The following is a 20176-nucleotide window of genomic DNA, read 5'->3' as shown; positions in this document are numbered from 1 at the left end:
CTCTTAATTTTTTTCCAGTCCTAGTTAGACGTCTGGTTTTAATGCTGTAGCTGAGCCCTCGTATTATAATGGTGATTACTTTTTTAAATACTGAGCCAGGCTTGGGTCTGACACGGGACCTTTGTGTGGAGGTCAGAGGATACACTATTTTCTCCTTCTCTAGTCTGGGCTGTTGAGTTCTTTTTTCTGTTTGCAGCTGTTGGATATGAAGGTTTTTGTGGACACAGATTCTGATATTCGTCTCGTCCGCCGTCTCAAACGGGATATCACAGAGCGAGGACGGGACATTGTGGGTGTCATCAAGCTGTACAACAAATATGTGAAGCCAGCCTTTGAGCAGTACATTGAGCCTACTGTGCAGGTGGCTGACATTGTTGTCCCCAGAGGTAAGATCTCCAAGCCTTCAGATTATAGGGGTGTTGAGGAACAGAGGGCTGGAAATGGGCTTAATTTATTTCAGTTTTTGGTTTAATTTAATTTTAAGTCAGTCTGAAGTAAAGTTGGTCCCTTGTACACAGGGCCAGCCCGTTCACTAGACATCACGTAGAGGGGCACAATTAAGGGACAACGCTTGTCTCTAGTAGTCAGTGTGGTAATATGACATTTGGTTAATCCTGGTGATAGTTCCATTATGGACTTGAAAACATAGCAAATATTTCAAATAGTTTTGTAATCAGTATGTCTGACTTTACCTAAGAACTTTGAGCTCTGTTTTCTGACTGCCTGGAGCACTTCCTGTTTTGTTTTTTTGTTTATAGCTCCTCTTATGTGGAAGGATGACCCCCTAACAGAAGTATGATTAGACTACCTCTGGGGGGGTCATCAGTGCCATTTTGAAGCAAAGCCAGCTCCAGGATGGGAGTGGAGGGGTACCACTCCCATTTCTTAACACTAGACTACCAGGGAGACTCACGAGTAAGTCTCAGGGGACAATCGGGGAGGGGATAGGGACAGGGGGTATGGGAGGGCTACTTTTCAAGATATTGCACTCTGGGGGGTGGGGGGGTCACCTTTGATGGGAGTCAGATGGGAGGTTAAGCTCTGTGAGGTTGTATCAGGCTGCATTAAGCTGTTTGGGGAAGGGGAGGGGGAGGCGGTTGCCATCATGGATATTCATTTTGTATTTTTTTCTCTAGCCTAGCACCATGTTATATGCTTTGGCATCACAAGCGCTCACATACTATCTGCCAAACTGTGTGACAGTGTGCCTTTGTGGTGTTTGGCCTGTTCAGTAGATACAGGGCAGATGTTTTATATGCCCCTGCATTTTCAGCAGGGGCTTTGCTCATACTGTATCTTAACTTTTGCAGTTAATGTGTGGTAAGAGCAAACATTTATCACATTTTAGTTTAAAGCACGCCAAAATCCCTTAAAAAGAACTTTATATGATCATTTCTACATTGCTCCTTAATATATCTTCCCCATATAGGCTTATATTTCGAACAAATTTCCTATCACTTTGGTGGACACATACCAGTTAACCCTGCATCTAGATCTGATGAATTAACCAGATCTTCACACTTTGTCTAATTGAAGATGGCTTCCTAAAAAAAAAGGCCATAGACCATTATTAAAAAAGAATTGGGGAAAATCCACTGCTTATTTCTAGGATATAACAAAATATTTAAACACACATGAATACAAGTGTATTGCTTCTTCAGCTTATAGAGAGTGGTGATAGGACAGAGTAATGCTGCAGTTGCACTTGAGACAGTTACTTGAACTGGTGACTCCCCCTTGAAAAAGTAGCCACGAAACGGGGACCTGTCGGGGTTTTAAGAGCACCAACTTGTTCAAGCTAAGTGCTGCATAAAAGTAGATGATAGCATATTGATAAACAGAAATATATTTTCATATATAAGATTAGCAAAGGGTGGTGGAGGTCAAGTCAATGATTAGACAATACACACAGATAATACACCCAGTCATTGGGTGAAAAATCAAATAATCTTTATCGTGTGTTATATATGAGACTACTCCACTCTCTATAAGCTGAAGAAGCAATACACTTGTATTCATGTGTGTTTAAATATTTTGTTATATTTTGATGCTCGACAGAGCACAGGCACAATTGTTTATTTCTAGGATAAGCAGCATAAAATGTATGTTTTTGGGATCTTGCCAGGTACTTATGGCAATACTTATGTACTTATATATCAAGTGCTAGCCAGTGGGCATGAGTGAATCTTCATATTATTTTGCTTTTTTTGACTTGTTAATTTTTACTGTGTGAGCTAGTTTCTCTTGAAGTTGAATAGAGTAGGGATGGACTACTGTTTTCCAACAATGTAGAGAGGAGGCAATAGAGGTATAACGTCAAATGGAAAAATCTTTTTTAATCAAAACCAATAAATACTGGCAAGGTACTGATTTGACTTTTTGTACCTTGCATGTTGATTGACGTACATTGCCATATTTATTGGTTTAGATTTAAAAAAAAAAATTTTTCCACTTTGTGACCTCCTTGTTGGCTTCATGTGGAGTGATTCATCTCCTTTGTTTTGTGTTTTTCTGGTTCACTAGTTTTTCTTGAAATATGCCCCACTGTAATGGTAGACACTCTGATAATGACAGGTGGTGATGTTTCTCCTTGACCCACAGGTGGAGAGAACTTTGTGGCTTTAGATTTGATTGTACAGCATGTGCACAGCCAGCTGGAAAAGGTAAAGTACTGAGCCTAAGCCTGTTTTGAAGCTTGGGATATTTGGGCAGGAAGCATTGGGTAACAAGTTATAGACCAGGAGGAGAAGGGCACTGTCAAATTAGGTTACCATTTCGTTTTGTAAGTGTGTTGGTTTATGAAAGCTTTTTGTATTTGAGTTTTATTGATGGGGTAACTAGCTTTCAAATGTAATATCCCTCCTTTAACTTCCAGCCCCCCCCCCCCCCCCCCCCGGCCCCACTCCATTTCCAGGTTAACCTGAGGCACACAAACAAAGTGGAAGAATCATTTTACAAAATAATCTTGTATGAGCAGTTATGTGGTGATAGTGCATTTGGGTTGTTAGTTGATCTGCTTGGGGGGAGGGGAGGAATGTTTCCAGCAGTTTCCATCTGTTGTAATGCCACAGCTGAGACACATTCTTAACAAGTTCATTTTCTGAAAGTTGTAGCCCTCTTAGTATAGAGGAAACAGCAGAATAGTTACTTTTGATATCAGTGAATGCTTTCTGCCCTTTGGTCTCAAATATCTTGAGTAAGGAGCAGTCTGGTGTTACAGCCCTCTGCTGGGTTGCTAGCAATAAATGAGAACCCTACAGTGGGCCACAGTATTTTTTCAGGTACTTACTGTGACCACATTAATGATTTCATGGGAATGTAACAGTAGGGTCCTCTGCAGAAATGGTACTCATAGCACTGGGGGTTTATTCCTAAATGAACACATTGATATCCTCCATGAGAAGAGCATTTTGTAAGAGCTCCCTTTAGAGTCAGGTTTTCATTGGTAGGGAAGTTCTGTGGACTTGCCATTGTCAAAAGGTGGAGAAAAGGACCTTAGTAGCAACAATATTAAGTTTATATATAAGCTAAAAAAGAAATGCCATTATAGATCTAGAAAAACTCCACCTAAAGACATTCTCTCATACACAATTCAATTCAATACATTCAGTAAATTCAGTATATAAATGGAAAAAGTGTACTTAACTGAAATGTTTCAAAGATATGCAGCAAAATTTGAGGCACTTTGTCTCCCAACAAAAAAGAAGTGCTGGATTCCACATATACCAATTCTCTTTAGCTAACATGCTTTCAAAAAAGGTGTCCACTCTCGACAAGTGCCACTTGTTTCGCCAGTTACAGCTGCCTCAGGGGATATAGTGTAAAACAGAGTTAATTTTCAAAGGCAAAAACCATGAAAAATAAACTCTCACACCATGTTGCAAGTAGGCTCCAACTCCAGGTAGAAAGAATGGCTGCTCAGTGTTCTTTAAAAGCCACTTAAAAACTCAGCTACCAATCTTCAAACAACCAACAGAGCTCCTCGTATCTGATTGGATCATAAATTAAGACATTAGAAAAGCACCTACTCAAAAAAATGCTTCCACTCAGCCTCCAAATTTAGCCCAGAGAGCTTTACAGTATGTAAGCAGTAAATCCATTATTGTCTTTGAAGAAGTATCCATGTGATGTCACCTCTGTGTGCCAAATTAGTTATATGTTGCAACCCCCAACAATATAGGCTTGAAAAATCATGTGTCTTATTAATACAGTGTTTAACCAGAGGTGCAGACTCTTCACAATTAGTGACACAATACCTATGCTCAACATTCGAGAAGTTTATCTCACATACAAAAGGGAACAGGGCCATTAAATTGCATACATAACTGCATACCTAGCCATCAGAAGCTCTTGCTCCATTTTACAAGAGATAGAGGTAGCAACTAATTTTTAGTTTAGTTTGAATTCTTAACCCCTTCCTCCCTCAACAAAAGTTCTCTGTCATTTACCATAATCTAAAATAAAAAAAGATAAATCATCTTGAATTATTTTGTTTTGTTAAAATATTTCATAACTTGATACAATCAGCAGATTGTGAGAATCCTTTCTCTATGAGCTCCCTTTAAATTAACAATCAAATATCTCCCTGGTTAGGGTTTGCTAACACCCTGTGTTCTGTAGTCTTCGTTATAGAGACTTTAAGACAACCATGTTTTTGCTGCTGATTTAAAAGAACCCTATTGAACATCCTTGTGAGAAGTTTCTAGACCTTAGAAATTACAAATGTTAAGCGTGGATTTTGTGAGCATGCTAATCTTAACATCATTGATCAATTATTACACACAGCCAGTTTTCATTTTATGACTGTAAAGAATGAGCTGAGCAATATGCTTTAGATAAATTGGTGAGATGTTGCACTTAAATGCTAGAATCACGTTCTTAGACTTAATCTGTGCTTCTACTGGAAGCCAGTGAAGGTGCTGTAGGGATGGGATTTGATATATTGCCTTTCTGTGATTAGAATCAAAGTGGTTAAATTTTTATGGTTGTGTTCTTGTTCTCTCCCCACCCCCCACCTCAACAGTGGACTATAAATATTATAAGATTCTGTTCCATAGTTTTGGGATATCTTTTTTTGTTGTTGTTTCCTTTTTTCAATTATTTCTGTAATTTCTTTTCAAAAATGATTCCATGAGTTTGTAAAGTTTAAAAACTAAATTTAAAAAAAATTCCGTTAGAGTAAAAAAAAATTGTCATAAATAGTTTAAATCCCATCCTTTTATGTAAAAAAAATAAAGAAGTTACAGAAGATCAAACATGTAAGTTTTGCCAACTGCTTATGGACCCATAATGTGAAAAATGAGCCATTCTCAACACTACTTTAGTCATCTTTTCCCCAGAGATGGGCATAAATTGTATCCTGGCTTAGGATTGAGGTGTTTTACTGTTGTGCATGGCACAGAACTAACTTATTTTGATATATTGCCCCCAGAGATCAAACTGAGTTAGTTGCCAGCATTGCTAATGGGAGTAGTAGTCATTCCAGGCTTATTTATAGGATAACTGCCATGTGTAACAGACAGCATGTAAAATTGGGAGCAGCTCCCTGGTGAGCAGCCTTGCACGGTGGAGCTGGCCTGTAGAATCGGAACATCAAAAATGTATGGCTTATCCTTGCCAGCCCCCTCCACCAACTGGTGGGATGGCAGGCAGCACCAAACAGTGTCAACATCTGCCCACAAGTTCAGTTTATATGAATTGTGAGATCAGTGGTCCTGCAGTTTATACCATAGGACTGGCACAGTGAACAGGAAGCTGCCTCTTTTGTTAAGTGTAGCTCCTTAATGTAAATGGTGTCTAATCTCCACTGGGTGATCAAAAGGTAAAGAGAATCGGAGAGCTTTGGAGCGAGTGTATTGAGAGCTCTTTGAGGAGGGGAGAGGAAAATATGCAATTTTATGAGTTGGTGTCAGCTGTGTGGTCACATCACGCTGGCCAGTGAATACAGCCTGCTTTCATCAGCTAGAAAAAGAGTGTTTTCATATGTGGAACCTTCTCTTTGGAACTTTTTACTTGAGGAACTACAAAGGGCTTCTTTCTACCTCAGTTTTCGTAAATTGCTAAAAACTTGGCTGTTTCGGCAATTTTATTTGTAGTGCTGTTGAAACGTTTTATTATGGAATGTTTTTGAAATGTTTTATTATAGAATTGTATGATTACTGTATTTTGCATGACTAATGGTTATTGTAAATTGCTTTGACACCTAAGCATAAATGTGGTATATAAAATGAATAAATCCAATCCAAACTATTCCTAAACATGAGTGGTGACCAGGGCTCAGGACTTGCTATTTTTTCTCTCCTCTCAGTTGGTGATGCCTTGTGAAACGGTAGCACAAACTGCTTGCTGAGTAATGGTGTTCCTATTTAATCTCTTTGGGTAGGGGAAATGCCCTGCATGTGCATTAGCCGCTTTCGTGCTCCAACATTTTCCTTGTATAAAACCTTGGCCCAAGGACACACTAATAGTAGCTGATACATGTAACTGCAGATAAAACTAAATCTTGGGGCTGGGAAGAGGGATGAGAAAGAGGAGACTGTTCTGGGGCTGAGGTTGGGGAATAGAAAGAAGGAAATGATCTTAAGGCTGGGAGGAAGGGAGAAAGAAGAGAAATTTCTTTGTTAGGGGAGGGACAACTTGTACATCCAGACACCCTTTTGATGAAATTGTTCTCTCTTAAGGAGAATATACTTGGTGGTATACGTTAATCTCCAAAACCATCGGATTTGACCAAGCACTGTTCCGGTGTATTGTTGTGCTGCCTTTTTTTGGAATCTGCTGGAATGCAGCTTTAGTTTCAGTGTTACTGACTTAGTATTGGAAGGGAATGATTTCTTCTTCCTCTCCTCCCTTGGCTCCATTCATAGCCTTTATTACAAATCCTAACCACAGATTTGTGAGGTTTTTTTTTCTTTTGTGTTTTTGTTGTTATAACACTTCATTGAATTTTCAAAGGATAATGTAAAAGAAAAAAGCTTCCTGTAGATATATAGTCAATCAGCAATTTTCCATAAAGTAAAAGAAGAAACACACATAACTAGTATCTTTATAGAACATAATTTCCTTCTATACATCACCAAAAGTACCATAGCCCACTCTTTCCAACTTAGTAAACAATGTGGTATCCGGGCTATATCAACAATGGAAAAACCCCTAAATCTATCCTCCCTCCATACCTAAATATCATCCAGATGAGACAGTGGTTTACTACTGATAAAGTGAAACATTCAATTTAGCCAGATAAGAATAAGGAGGGAAATAGTCACAGATCTTAACCAGCACATAAAAGAAGTCATTTGTAAAGTTAAATTCATCCACAACATCTTGAGCACAGTGAAAAAAGGTGCTTAAAGATCCCAAAACACTAGACTTTTGTCTATTTGTGAGTTCTTCAGTGTAGGAGAACTTAGGAGCATGGGCCATTGCATTAGTTGGAGCATCATTCAGGCTCCACTTAAGTTTCTTTGAACAGTTTTTTTGTTTTGTTTTGTTTTGCGGATTGGCTTGGCCATCCAAATGACTCCTTATTGTCTGTTTTATTTCTCTCCTCCCTGTTGTACCCCTGGCCTGGCCCCAATCCGCCTCGCTCCCACGTGTTGTAATGAATTACTTGCCATGACCTAACCTTGACTGACCTTTCTCTTGCCATCTCAGCGTGAAATCACTGTGAGGTAGGACGCCAGCAGGGGTAATGTAACCTCTTCTCATTTTACTTTATCTGCCTTTCTTTTATCTGCCCTTCTTAGTGGGAAAGGGGAGAGTGAGAAGATGCTGTGGAGCACAACCAAACCGGAGTTGGAGGGAAAAGGGGCACCACTTCTATAGCATGGCCCTTTACTACAGATAATCTGTTTGTCAGATGGCTCTCCCTGCTGGATTTTGTATTAGCTACATAGCTGTGCACCCTCAACAGGTCACACATACCAGTGCCTTAACCCACCAGCACTTCATAACCAGTGGCACACATACACACACTGTTAAAGCACCTCCACCCACCGACACAGCATACAACACACACACACAGCAACACATACCCTCACATGTTATTCATATACGGACACACACTTTGACACCTCATATACGCTGATTTATGTATTTACTCTTAAAACAGCATTTTATGCACACTGTACATTGTAAATCACTGAATCTGAAGGTACATCTGCAAGGCTCCTTCTCTCCCTTCATGCATCACAAGGAAATGACCATCTTTGAATAATGTGTTCTTGTCAGCAAGTACAATGGCTTATAAGTCTTCATACCCCTGTGCATTTTTTTCACATTCTGCTACCTAAAAAATGCAATTGAAACTGGACTAGGAGTTTGTTTTAATGATCTAACCTATGCTATGTTCTCAACAAGAAAGAATTATAGAAATATTCAAAATGTTCTTAAGAATAAGAAACCAGAAAATATTGACTGCGTAAGTCTTCACACCCTTTGCAAGCCAAAATTTGCTCCATTTCCAAAATTTGACTTAAGGTCCATACTTTAGATATAGCCCACATGTCCAATTACAGTAGTTGAGCTGATTCAAATACTTCTTGATGAAGAGCCAAGAAATTTTCAGTTGGGATTTAGCTCATAACTTTCTCAGTAGTTAAGGCACGTTATATCTGGATACAGTAGGTGTTTTCCTGTCCCCAGAAGGCTTATATTCTTTGTACCTGAGATAATAGAGGGTTTAGTGACTTGCTTATCAACACAGAGGTGAGATTTGAACCTAGCTCTCAAGTTGTTTCTGTTGTATGAAATGAATTCGAAGCAAAACATGCCCAGTATGAAACAGCTGAGGAAAGTCTGGGAGAAAGTTATTCAAAGGTACACATTGGAGAAGGCTATAAGAAAATTTCAGTCTGTTTTGAATATCCCTGGAGCGCTGTCAGGTCTATCATTGTAAAGTGGAAACAGTTTGATACTACTATGACACTGATTAAATCAGTAGCTGTGGGTTAAAGAACACCTGAAGAAGGTCACTGTGAGACCTGAGATTATTTTAAAAGAACTGCAGAGGTTTCTGACTGAGGACAAATATCGACTGTTCATTATGATCATGACGCAAACATGGCCTGTGTGTGAGGGCAGAACTAGCTGCTTTTTTGCCAAAGTAAAACCATATGATGTGCTCGTGATGGAGTGTGTAGAGTAAACCTGTTTGCCCCCAAGTACAATCCCTCACAGAGCCACATTGAGAGATGTAGCTCTAGACTGCTTAGCCAAGAGGACATAGTCTAGCCGGGAAAGTTAAAAAAAAAAAAAAAAAAACCTGAACAGGAAGGAACGGCCCTTCATGGTTGGCCTCCACAAGGTATTGGCAAGGAACCAGAAGAATGGCGTTGGTAGGGAAGTTGAACATTGTGAAATGCTGACCTCGTGGCTTGACAGAAGACAGGGCTTTCCTTGTCTGTTATTGTGGATTTTATGTTTTTTATGTGTGCTTTTTTTTTTTTTTTACTCTGCCCTGGATAAGGGTGGACTAGAAATAAATTCTGTTGTAAATGCTGACCTTCAAGTTGATATTCCTGCGTATACAGTGACTAATGTAGCCTGGCAGAAGTCACTTCTTTTATATTAGAACTAAGTTATAAGAGGATTATGCTTGCTTCTGAGTTACCAAACCTGTGACAGGAACAAATCTTTGTGTATAATTGATACTCAACTTAATAAGTGTTTTGTTCTACTTTATTCTGTGGTTTGGCTGTGTTTATAAAGGGTCTGTGCTTGACTTCCGGTGGAGCTGCCGGCCAAGATGGCCGCCGCAAGAGAGAGCTCCAGCTAGCTGCGACCGGGGACCCCACCAAAACGAGATAAAATAACTCCCAGAGTCGGCGGTTTTGCTTCCCCTCCCCTCCGGAAGATGCAGTGGCGCGATGGAGACCCGTAAACCCCGATTCGGGGGCAGGAAAGGAAAGAAAGGGCGAGGAACAGATCGACGACGGATGTCCGCCCACGTGGTAGTATAGCGCCGAGAAAAGAGCGCTGAAAACCGCAAGCCGAGAAATCTTCTTACCAGGCATAAAAGTGAGTAAAAGAACTCGGCGAAGTTAACGGCGAAACGAAGGGGGAGAGGGGAGGCGTGCCGCGAGGCACGGAGGAAACAACAAACGCAGCCCCGAATGGCGATCGCGAAGCAGAATGTACAAGGTTCAGAGAATTTAAAGAACTAACAATAAAAAGAATCGTAAACAGCTCTCCAACCCAGTGCAATAGCCAGCAAAATCGGAAGTCTGGGTCTGGGCTAAAAATTTGAGCTATCACAGCAGTGAGCCACGAGGCTCCCCAAAGTAGTCGGTTAAAGAAGTGATATCAACAAACTCCACAGACAGATCAAACTGTGGTTATCCCCAAAAACTGTTTGCATGGCGACTAGAAGTACAAAAAAAGAGCTGGAGAAGGACAAAACTAAGAGCGGAGGACCAAAAATGTCGGAGAAAAATCCGCCTCCATCGCCGCCAGTGAGCTCGGTTTGGGCCTCAGAAATAGTAGCAGAGGTGAGGATGGCGGTAGAGGAAACCATGAGCCACAAGTTACAACAAATAATTGATAAGCTTGATGGCATGGACCAAAGGTTTACTACATTTACTAATGAACTCCAGGAGGTCCAGCAGCGGATAGGTGACGTAGAAGATGCCTCACAGGAAGCCTCCAAATCTATTGAACACCTCCAAAAAACGATATTAACTTTAGAAGAGAAAGTGGACGATTTGGAAAACCGTTCGCGTAGAAATAATCTCAGACTGATAGGCATACCAGAGTCAATATCAGATGCAGATCTGAGAGACTTTCTGGAACCCAGGCTCACTAAGCTATTGCCAAATCAGAGCACAGTGGGACAACTGAAGATAGAACGGACGCATCGTCTGGGGCCGAGGAAGGAGGCAAATGCACGCCCACGCGTGGTCATACTGAGACTTCTTAATTATCAACATAAGATGGAGATCCTAGCAGCTCTTCGGAAAGGAGGAACGTTGGAAGTGGAAGGACAAAAGATATTATGCTTTCAAGACTACTCCACTAAAGTGTCCTTTCAACGTAAGCAATTTTCGCCCATTTGCGGGCGACTACACAAAATGCGGATAAAATTCAGCTTACTATATCCAGCTAAACTCAGGATTCAACATAATGGGACAGTGAGAATCTGTGACACGGTAGAAGCCGCTCAGACACTGGTGGACCGCCTGGAGAGAGACAGTTCGGAAGCATCAAGAGACACATGAGTAAAAAACCCGAGATTCATCAGTGGGAGTGACATTGCTGAGGCAGAAGATCTGTAACTATAACTGTTGTGATTACTAAAGTTGGTCTTGATACTGTTATTTGATGTTATACAAGGGGGGCTGTGAATTTAAGGGGGAGGGAGGTAATATGTAACATAAGCAAAAAGTAGGGGTGGGGTCCCTGATCGGTAGCACGGAGGCAGACAGCACATTTGGTGCTGTTCAGACTTGGGGAAGGGGGGAAGACGGGAGGATGGGAGAGGGGAAGGGGGGAGGGAGGGAGGGAGGGTAGAGGGAAGATTAGGTATTACAGGGCAGAAAGGGAGAAGGGCAACACAAGGAATACACAAAGAGCTTCAAAAGGAGGGGAATCTAGAGAATTCTTACAACATCAGAAGTGGGAGGGGTATAGGCTGGGAGACCCCTCCTGCACACAGAGAGATAATTGCCAGGTGCTCAAAAAATGCTTGAGGATATGTGATGGTCCTTAAGGTGGTGACATGGAACGTGGGAGGTATCTCATCACCGATTAAACGGCAGAAGATCCTCCAAGCACTTCATAAGCAACAGGTATCGGTAGCAATGCTTCAGGAAACACACTTAACAGCCAAAGAACATGAGAAATTATGTCGATGGTGGGTAGGATCATATTATGATTCACCAGCACTGGGGAAAAAAGCAGGGGTAATAATACTGATCAAGAAAGGGATCCATATCGTTACCCATAAGATCATAGCAGATAAAGAAGGAAGATATGTGTTGGCACACCTGACAATAGAACGTCAACCCATGGTTTTGTGCAATATCTATGCTCCAAACACTTATAACAAAACATTTTATAAAAAACTTCTACATCACCTAACAGGTCTAGAAGGAGTTCCCCTGCTGATAGGGGGAGATTTCAATGAAGTAGGAGATCCCAACTTGGACAGGTCACATGGGGATAAAAAGAGGAGAGCGGGAGCAGAATCTAGAGGAATTGGGCTACTGAGTGGGGTCCTTGACCTGGTGGATGTGTGGAGAACCTTACACCCGTTGGAACGAGATTACACCCACCTGTCTCGGGCGCACGACACCATGTCGAGGATCGACTATATTTTTATCTCCCGTTCACTATTTACAAAAATTCGCAAGGCGGAAATAGGACCCATAAAAATATCAGACCATGCAATGGTAATGGTCTTATGGGAACCCACAGAGAGTAAGGCTAGCACATACCAATGGAAGTTCCCTACAAGGTTATATAAAGACAGAAAATTTCGGGAATTTATACTAGCCAAATATAGACAGTTTCAAGACACTAATCAGGAGCATAGGGCGACCCCCATATTATACTGGGACACAGCAAAGGCAGTATTAAGAGGTGAGATTATTGCGTATACTAGCCACCAGAAAAAGATATGGGAAAAGGAACTGCAAAGGTTAGAAAAAGAAATCACCCGCTTGAGGCGCGAGTATGGACGCCATCATGATATACAGCTGAAAGTTAAGCTTTTAGAAATGCAGCAAACACTGAATGAAAGAATACACGATAAAACACAAAAAAATTATATGTATTATAGGTATCAATTATACAAATATGCAAATAAAAGTGGTAGGATGATGGCCAGGATGGCAAACCCAAGACAAGGAAATTATAAGATAAACGCGTTATATTCTTCAGAAGGGGTGTTAGAAAATAAAGATGAGTGTATAAATCGTATCATGCAAAAATATTATCAGAGGCTTTATGCCTCACCTGACCCGCCCCCGATGGATAGTGAGATTTACCTGGCGGGACAGGAGCTCCCGCAGATGGACACACAAAGTCTGGCCATGTTAAATGCTCCCATGTCAACAGAGGAGGTATCATGGGCAATACAGCAAGCGCCACTAGGGAAGGCCCCAGGCCCTGATGGATATAGGGGAGAATTATATAAATTGATGAAGGAGGAAATAGTAGAACCCCTTACCGCAATGTTTAACATGATAGTGCAAGAGCAACGAATGCCCACGTCACTACGAACAGCACAGATTATAGTACTTCCAAAACCAGGAAAAGATGTACAAAAGCCTGAATCATACAGACCTATTTCGCTACTAAATTTTGAAGCAAAATTGTTTGCAAAAGTCCTGGCAAATCGTTTGTCCCGAATATTACCAGATGTTATAGAAGAATCACAGGTAGGGTTTGTACAGGGCAGAACTATTACTAAAAATGTAAGAAAGATATTGGTAACATTAGAGGAGGTATTTATAAAGGACACGCCCTCAATATTAGTAAGTTTCGATGCCGAAAAGGCGTTCGATAGGGTGGTCTGGGATTTTTTATTTGGCACACTAGATGCATATGGCATAAGAGGATTATTCCAGGACGCAATCAAAGCCTTATATTATCTTCCACAGGCCCAGGTATGGGTTAATGGAATATTATCCCCATCATTCTCAGTCCATAGAGGGACCAGGCAAGGATGCCCCCTGTCACCTTTACTGTTTGTGTTAACACTGGATCCACTGCTTAGAGATATCCAGCGCAACCCTGATGTGCAGGGAGTCAGAGTTGGCACAGAAATTTTTAAAATAGCTGCCTTCGCTGATGATTTGCTGGCTCATGTAATTTCTCCAGAGACATCACTGAAGGCGCTATTAGAATGTATGGCAGAGTATGGGGATTTCTCTGGCTTTAAGCTAAACCTGGAGAAATCAGAAGTATTAAGTAGGAAAGAGGCTCAAATGGGAGAGTGGCACAGACAGCTGCCATTGAGGAGGGCAGGGGAATCCTTTCGATACTTAGGGGTACGATTAACTATGGATACTACCATCCTGTACAGGATAAATATTGACAAGCTGCTACAAGATACCAAAAGGGTTCTGGAAAGATGGAATTACCTGCCTTTATCATTAATAGGCAGAATAAATCTCTTCAAAATGATCATATTCCCGAGATGGCTCTATATCTTGCAGGTGTTGCCAATACATATACTGAGTAAAGATTTAAGGAAATTAAATAGGATGTGTCGGCAATTTGTGTGGGGGGGAAAGAAGTCTAAACTACGATTTGAATACTTATATGATGGATGGGCTCAGGGTGGATTGGGTTTCCCCTGTATTAGACGTTACAATCAGGCATGTCTTTTAAGACACATCAGGGATTGGATACTTAACACACATCAACACACGCCAACTAGCTGGGAGCGTGCATTCTTTGACCCGTGGCACTTGAATTTCCTTCTGCAGGCAAAAACAAAGAGTTTACCAACTACCTGCAGAAGAAGTATACTGTTGCAACCATTGCGACGTGCTTGGCAGTCTCTTATGCATAACTGGGGACAAGACCCTAATGTTAGTGACCAACTTCCAATACAGGGAAATAGGGACTTCCCCCCCGGATTGGAGAAAGGGGTAATGGCTAGATGGTTGGAAATGGGAATCACTCTATTTGAACACTTAATGAATGAAGAGGGGAATCTGCATAGTTTTCAGGACCTGCAGCAGAGACAGGTATTGGCCCAGAGGGATTATTATACATATAGACAATTGCATCATTACTGGCATAGTTTGGATCAGGCAGCCCTGGGCGCAAAACTGGGTCAGAGGGTGCGGGAATTCCTGGAAGGGGACGCACATGGACAGGTATCAATATCGAGCCTACATAAAGCCCTGGTCCCACTTGGACCCCCCAGAACATATGAGAAGCTCAAAGACAAATGGAGCAAAGACTTGGGATATGAGCTGAAGGGAATAAATTTTGCAAAACTAATTGGAAGCATACCTGGGCAGATGGGGGGGGCAGAATTACAAGAGAGTCAATTCAGGGTTATTCACCGAGGCTATATAACACAATCTCAGGCTGTAAGGGCGGGATGGAGCTCTGATTCTCAATGCCTTAAATGCCACAGAGAGAAGAACACATTTTTGCATGCATTTTGGTGGTGTGATAAAATAAAAACATTCTGGAGAGCGATACAGGAGTACTTAGAACAACTATTGGGACAAAGGTTACACCCCTCTTGGAGAGGAGTACTTTTGAACAAAACTAATGCATATGGGATATCGGATAAAAATTTGGAGGTATTTTTATGTAAAGCATTTGCAGTGGGCAAAAAATGTATATTGAGACATTGGATGCAGGAAGAACCACCATCTGTATGGTTATGGAGGAATAAGCTACATGAGCTAATGTTGTGGGAGGCAAGAGAAGCATATGACAACTTGAGGAGAAGAAAGAAATTTCTTAACGTTTGGAATCATTATTTACAAAATATATCCCACAAAGCCAGAAGTGCTGTACTTAACAGGCTGGGGTCGATATAATGAAGCCAGAAGCCCACGTGTAAGCAATTAAGGATTGGGCAAGGTTTGATGAGAATGTTAGTAGGAATCATGAAGCTCAAACTCAGAGGTTGTTGCTTCTCATTTCTTGGAAGGGGGGAGGGGGGGGAGGGGGGGAGGGGGGAGGCAGTAAATGTTTTAAAAAAAAATGATGGGATAGACATGTTGTAAGTTATGTTGTTAATATAGAAATATTGGAAAAGATATAAAATGTAAACATTTCCTATGCTTGAACTGGAGTATGTCCATCAATAAAAACCGTTTATATATAAAGGGTCTGTGCTTGCTCACGCTATCAAAGTACATGATAGCATTTGCAAAGAAAAGGGGAACGTTGCACACATGTGGCAGAAAGTTTTCCAGTCTGAGACCAAAGTGGAACTTTTTGATCTCATTGTTAAGTGATTTGCATGGTATAAATTGCAGTACATCACTCTGCTAATGTCATTCATACAGTAAAGCATGGTGGTGATTAGCATTCTCCGAGAACAAGCAACCTTGCTTCTTCTCACAACTGGGTAGATGCCATCCCACATCACCTAGTTTGGCAAATATGCCATAGAAAAATTGAGAGCTTTTTGGAGTGCGAGCAGCGCTGCAGCACGTATGCTCGAGTGTCTTTCCGCCTGCAGCATGAATGCGCTGATTCAGTTTTGTTTTCATCTTGTGAGAAGCAGCGGCTTTTTTGCTTGCTCCTCACACATCTGTTAGAGAGCTGTTTTTCAGTGCCTTTTGGCAGTTTTTGCTACTCCTTCCTTTTTTTCTTTTGTTCTGTCTAAAAAAAACAAACAAACTAAAAAAACCCTTACAGGCTTATTTTCGAAAGAGAAGGATGCCCATCTTTTGACACAAATCGCAAGATGGGCGTCCTCACAGGGTCTCCCAAATCGGTATAATGGAAAGCCGATTTGGGCGTCCCCAACTGCTTTCTGTTGCGGGGACGACCAAAGTTCCTGGGGGGGTGTCGGAGGCATAGCGAAGGTGGCACTGGGGTGTCCTCGACCCATAATGGAAAAAAAAAAGGGTGTCCCTGACGAACACTTGTACGTCTTTACCTGGTCCTTTTTTTCTTACAACCAAGCCACAAAAGTGCCCTAAATGACCAGATGACCACCGGAGGGAATCTGGGATGACCTCCCCTTACTTCCCCAGTGGTCACTAACTCCCTCCCACCCTCAAAACAAAAATTTAAAAATGTTTTTTGCCAGCCTTAAATATCATACCCAGCTCTATGACAGCAGTATGCAGGTCCCTGGAGCAGTTTTAGTGGGTGCAGTGCACTTCAGGCAGGTGGACCCAGGCCCATCCCCCACCTGTTACACTTGTGGTGGTAAATGTGAGCCCTTCAAAACCCACCAGAAACCCACTGTACCCACATCTAGGTGCCCCCCTTCACCCGTAAGGGCTATGGTAGTGGTGTACAGTAGTGGGTTTTGGGGGGGCTGAGCACTCAAGGTAAGGGAGCTATGTACTTGGGAGCTTTTTCTGAAGTCCACTGCAGTGCCCCCTATGGTGCCCGGTTGGTGTCCTGGCATATCAGGGGGACCAGTGCACTACGAATGCTGACTCCTCCCGCGACCAAAGGGCTTGCGTTTGGTCATTTCTGAGATGGGCGTCCTTAGTTTCCATTATCGCCGAAAATCAGACGACCAAGTCTAAGGACGACCATCTCTAGGGACAACATAAATGTCAAGATTTGGGCGTCCCTGACCGTATTATCGAAACGAAAGATGGATGTCCATCTTGTTTCGATAATATGGATTTCCCCGCCCCTTCGCTGGGATGTCCTGCGAGAACGTCCTCAGGAAAATGTGGGCGCCCCTTTCGATTATGCCCCTCTTAGAGGCATATTTTCAAAGCACTTAGCCTTCCAAAGTTCCATAGAAACTGATATGATATCCAGGATCTCTGCCCAAGATATAGCAATGTGCAGACTCTCATGGCTGCGTGTTTCTGACCTTGAACATTCTGTTCAGCAGAGATTGGCGGATGCCCCTTGCTGGGGGGATAACATTTTTAGAGAGAAGGTCGAGGAGATCGCTGACCAAATCAACAAGCATACTGATGTCTTCTGCAACCGCCTCCTCATCCAGTAGGTATTTTGGTAAGTCGCAGAGTGCTCCCTATTTCTTCTCTAGGCATAGGTACACTTCTGCGGCTCTCCAGCCTACTCAGGCTCAACCCCAGTGCGCTCGTTCTTGTTAACAGCGTGTGTCCAAGGCCCCTGCCGCTCCCCAGCAAAAGCAAGGGACAAGCTTTTGGCTGGCCCCAGAAGAGCATAGCTGCAGGCAAAGTGTCTGTCCCAGACAACTTGCTGGTTGGAGGGAGGTTAACGTTTTCACCAAAGGTGGCCTCTCATAACCTCCAGCTGGTGGGTTCTTCAAATAGTCCAGCTCAGATACACCCTCAATTTGCTTTCCAAACCTCCAAATTGTCCACCAAGAGCCCATTCTTTCAGCTCTCAACACAAGCATGTAATTGCAGAGGGACTCTTTGCCCTTCTAAAGGCCCATTCAGTGGAGCCCATTTCACCAGGGGAAGAAGGCCAGGGATTCTATTCCACGTACTTCCTTGTGCAGAAAAAGACAGGTGGACACGTCCCATCCTAGACCTAAGGGCCATGAACAAATTCCTAGTCCGAGAAAAGTCAAGATGGTTTCCCTGGGTACCCTTCTTCCCATGTTTCAGGAAAATGATTGGCTATGCTCTCTGGACTTAAAGGATGCATATACACACATCCCGATACTTCCAGCCCACCAGAAGTATCTTCTTTTTTGACTGGGAACACATCACTTTTAGTACCGCCTATTGCCTTTTGGCCTCACGTCAGCTCCCAGGGTCTTTACAAAGTGTTTATTGGTAGTTGCAGTGTTGCTATGCAGGCTGGGAGTTCGTGTTCCCTTATCTCGACGATTGGCTGATGAAGAGCACCTCGGAGGACGGTGCTCGGGAGTCCATGTGGACGACTGTTCGGGTGCTGGAACTACTAGGGTTCGTTATCAACTACCCCGTCTCATCACCATCTGATTCAACAACTGGAGTTCATAGGAACCCTGCTCGATACGAAGACTGTCTGAGTCTACCTCCCGGAGACATGTGCAGACAACCCTCTTTCCCTAGCGTCCTCGGTTTGGACATCACAGGAGGTCACAGCTTAGCAGATGTTAAGATTGTTGGGCCACATGTCTTCCACATGCACGTTACACCCATGGCACGCTTGCACATGAGATCTGCTCAATGGACCCTGGCTTCTCAGTGGTACAGAGTCATGGGAAGTGTAGAGGATGTCATCCAAGTGTCCCTGGAACTTATGTGCTCTTTCAGTGGTGGACAATTTGGTCCAATTTAACCTTGGAACTTCCATTCCAACTTCCTCAGCTGCAAAAAGTGCTGACGATGGATGCATCTCTCCTGGGATGGGGAGCTCGTATAGATGGGCTTCACACTCAAGGAGCTTGGTCCTTCCAGGAAATGAATCTTCAGATCAATCTCCTGGAGCTTTGAGCGATCTGGAACGCTCTAAAGGCTTTCAGAGAATGGCTGTCCCATCAACTTATTCTCATTCAGACAATCGGGTTGCAATGTATTACACCAAAAAGCAAGGGGGCACCGGATCTCACCCTCTGTGTCAGGAAGCTGTCCAGATGTGTCATTGAGCTCACCAGCACGTCCTGTTTCTCCAAGCCACTTATCTGGCTGGCGTAAACAACGACCTGGCAGACAGACTGAGCAAGATAATGCAACCTCACGAGTGGTCTCTAAATATGGGCATAGCCCGCAGGGTCTTCTGAGCATGGGGCACCGCCTCGGTAGATCTTTTCACCATTCAAATCAATCACAAGGTCCCTCAGTTCTGTTCCAGGCTTCAGGCCCATGACAGACTAGCGTCAGATGCTTTCCTTCTTCATTGGGGGACAGGCCATCTGAATGCATATCCTCCCATACCTCTAGAAGGAAAGACTTTGTTGAAACTCAAGCAAGACCGAGGAACCATGATTCTGATCACGCCCTACTGGCCGCGACAGATTTGGTTCCCTCTTCTGGAATTGTCCTCCGAAGAACCATAGAGATTGGAGCGTTTTCCGACCCTTATCACACAGACAAGGGATCACTTCTACATCCCAGCTGCCAGGCTCTGGCTCTCACAGCCTGGATGTTGAGAGCCTAGAATTCGCTTCCTTGGGTCTTTAGGAGGGTGTCTCCCAAGTCTTGCTGGCTTCCAGGAAAGATTCCACTAAGAGGTGTTATTCTTTTAAATGGAGGTTTGCCATCTGGTGTGTCAGAAAGGCCATAGATCCATTTCCTTGTCCTACACAGACTGTGCTTGAATACCTTCTACACTTGTCAGAGTCTGGTCTGAAGACCAACTCCATAAGGGTTCACCTTAGTGCAATTAGTGCTTATCATCAATGTGTAGAAGATAAGCCTGTCTCTGGACAGCCTTTAGTTTTTTGCTTCATGAGAGGTTTGCTTTTGTCAAAGTCCCCTGTCAAACCTCCACCAGTGTCATGGGATCTCAACATCGTTCTCACCCAGCTGATGAATGCTCCTTTTGAGCCACTGAATTCCTGCCACCTGAAGCTCAGCAGATCTTGACCGTTTTCTTGGTGGCAGTTAGGGCTTGTAGGGTCAATGAGCTTCAGGCCTTAGTA

At 42.8% G+C, this 20176-nt stretch overlaps 1 protein-coding gene across 2 annotated transcripts in view; it reads left to right on the top strand.

The window, feature by feature from the left end:
• Nucleotides 1–20176, top strand: part of LOC115466983 (uridine-cytidine kinase-like 1) — a 114352-nt gene that overhangs the window by 35051 nt on the left and 59125 nt on the right. The window contains exons 6-8 of one of the 2 annotated variants that reach the window (XM_030198594.1): nucleotides 197–386; nucleotides 2602–2663; nucleotides 7654–7670. In XM_030198594.1, coding sequence (XP_030054454.1) covers nucleotides 197–386; nucleotides 2602–2663; nucleotides 7654–7670 — 269 coding nt within the window. The remainder of the gene's footprint in view (nucleotides 1–196; nucleotides 387–2601; nucleotides 2664–7653; nucleotides 7671–20176) is intronic. The other variant, XM_030198593.1, reaches the window with a different exon arrangement.

Source organism: Microcaecilia unicolor, chromosome 3, assembly GCF_901765095.1.
Source record: "Microcaecilia unicolor chromosome 3, aMicUni1.1, whole genome shotgun sequence".
Taxonomy (NCBI): domain Eukaryota; kingdom Metazoa; phylum Chordata; class Amphibia; order Gymnophiona; family Siphonopidae; genus Microcaecilia; species Microcaecilia unicolor.
Note: the sequence above shows the minus strand (reverse complement) of the source record. Positions and strands in the feature narration are given on the sequence as shown.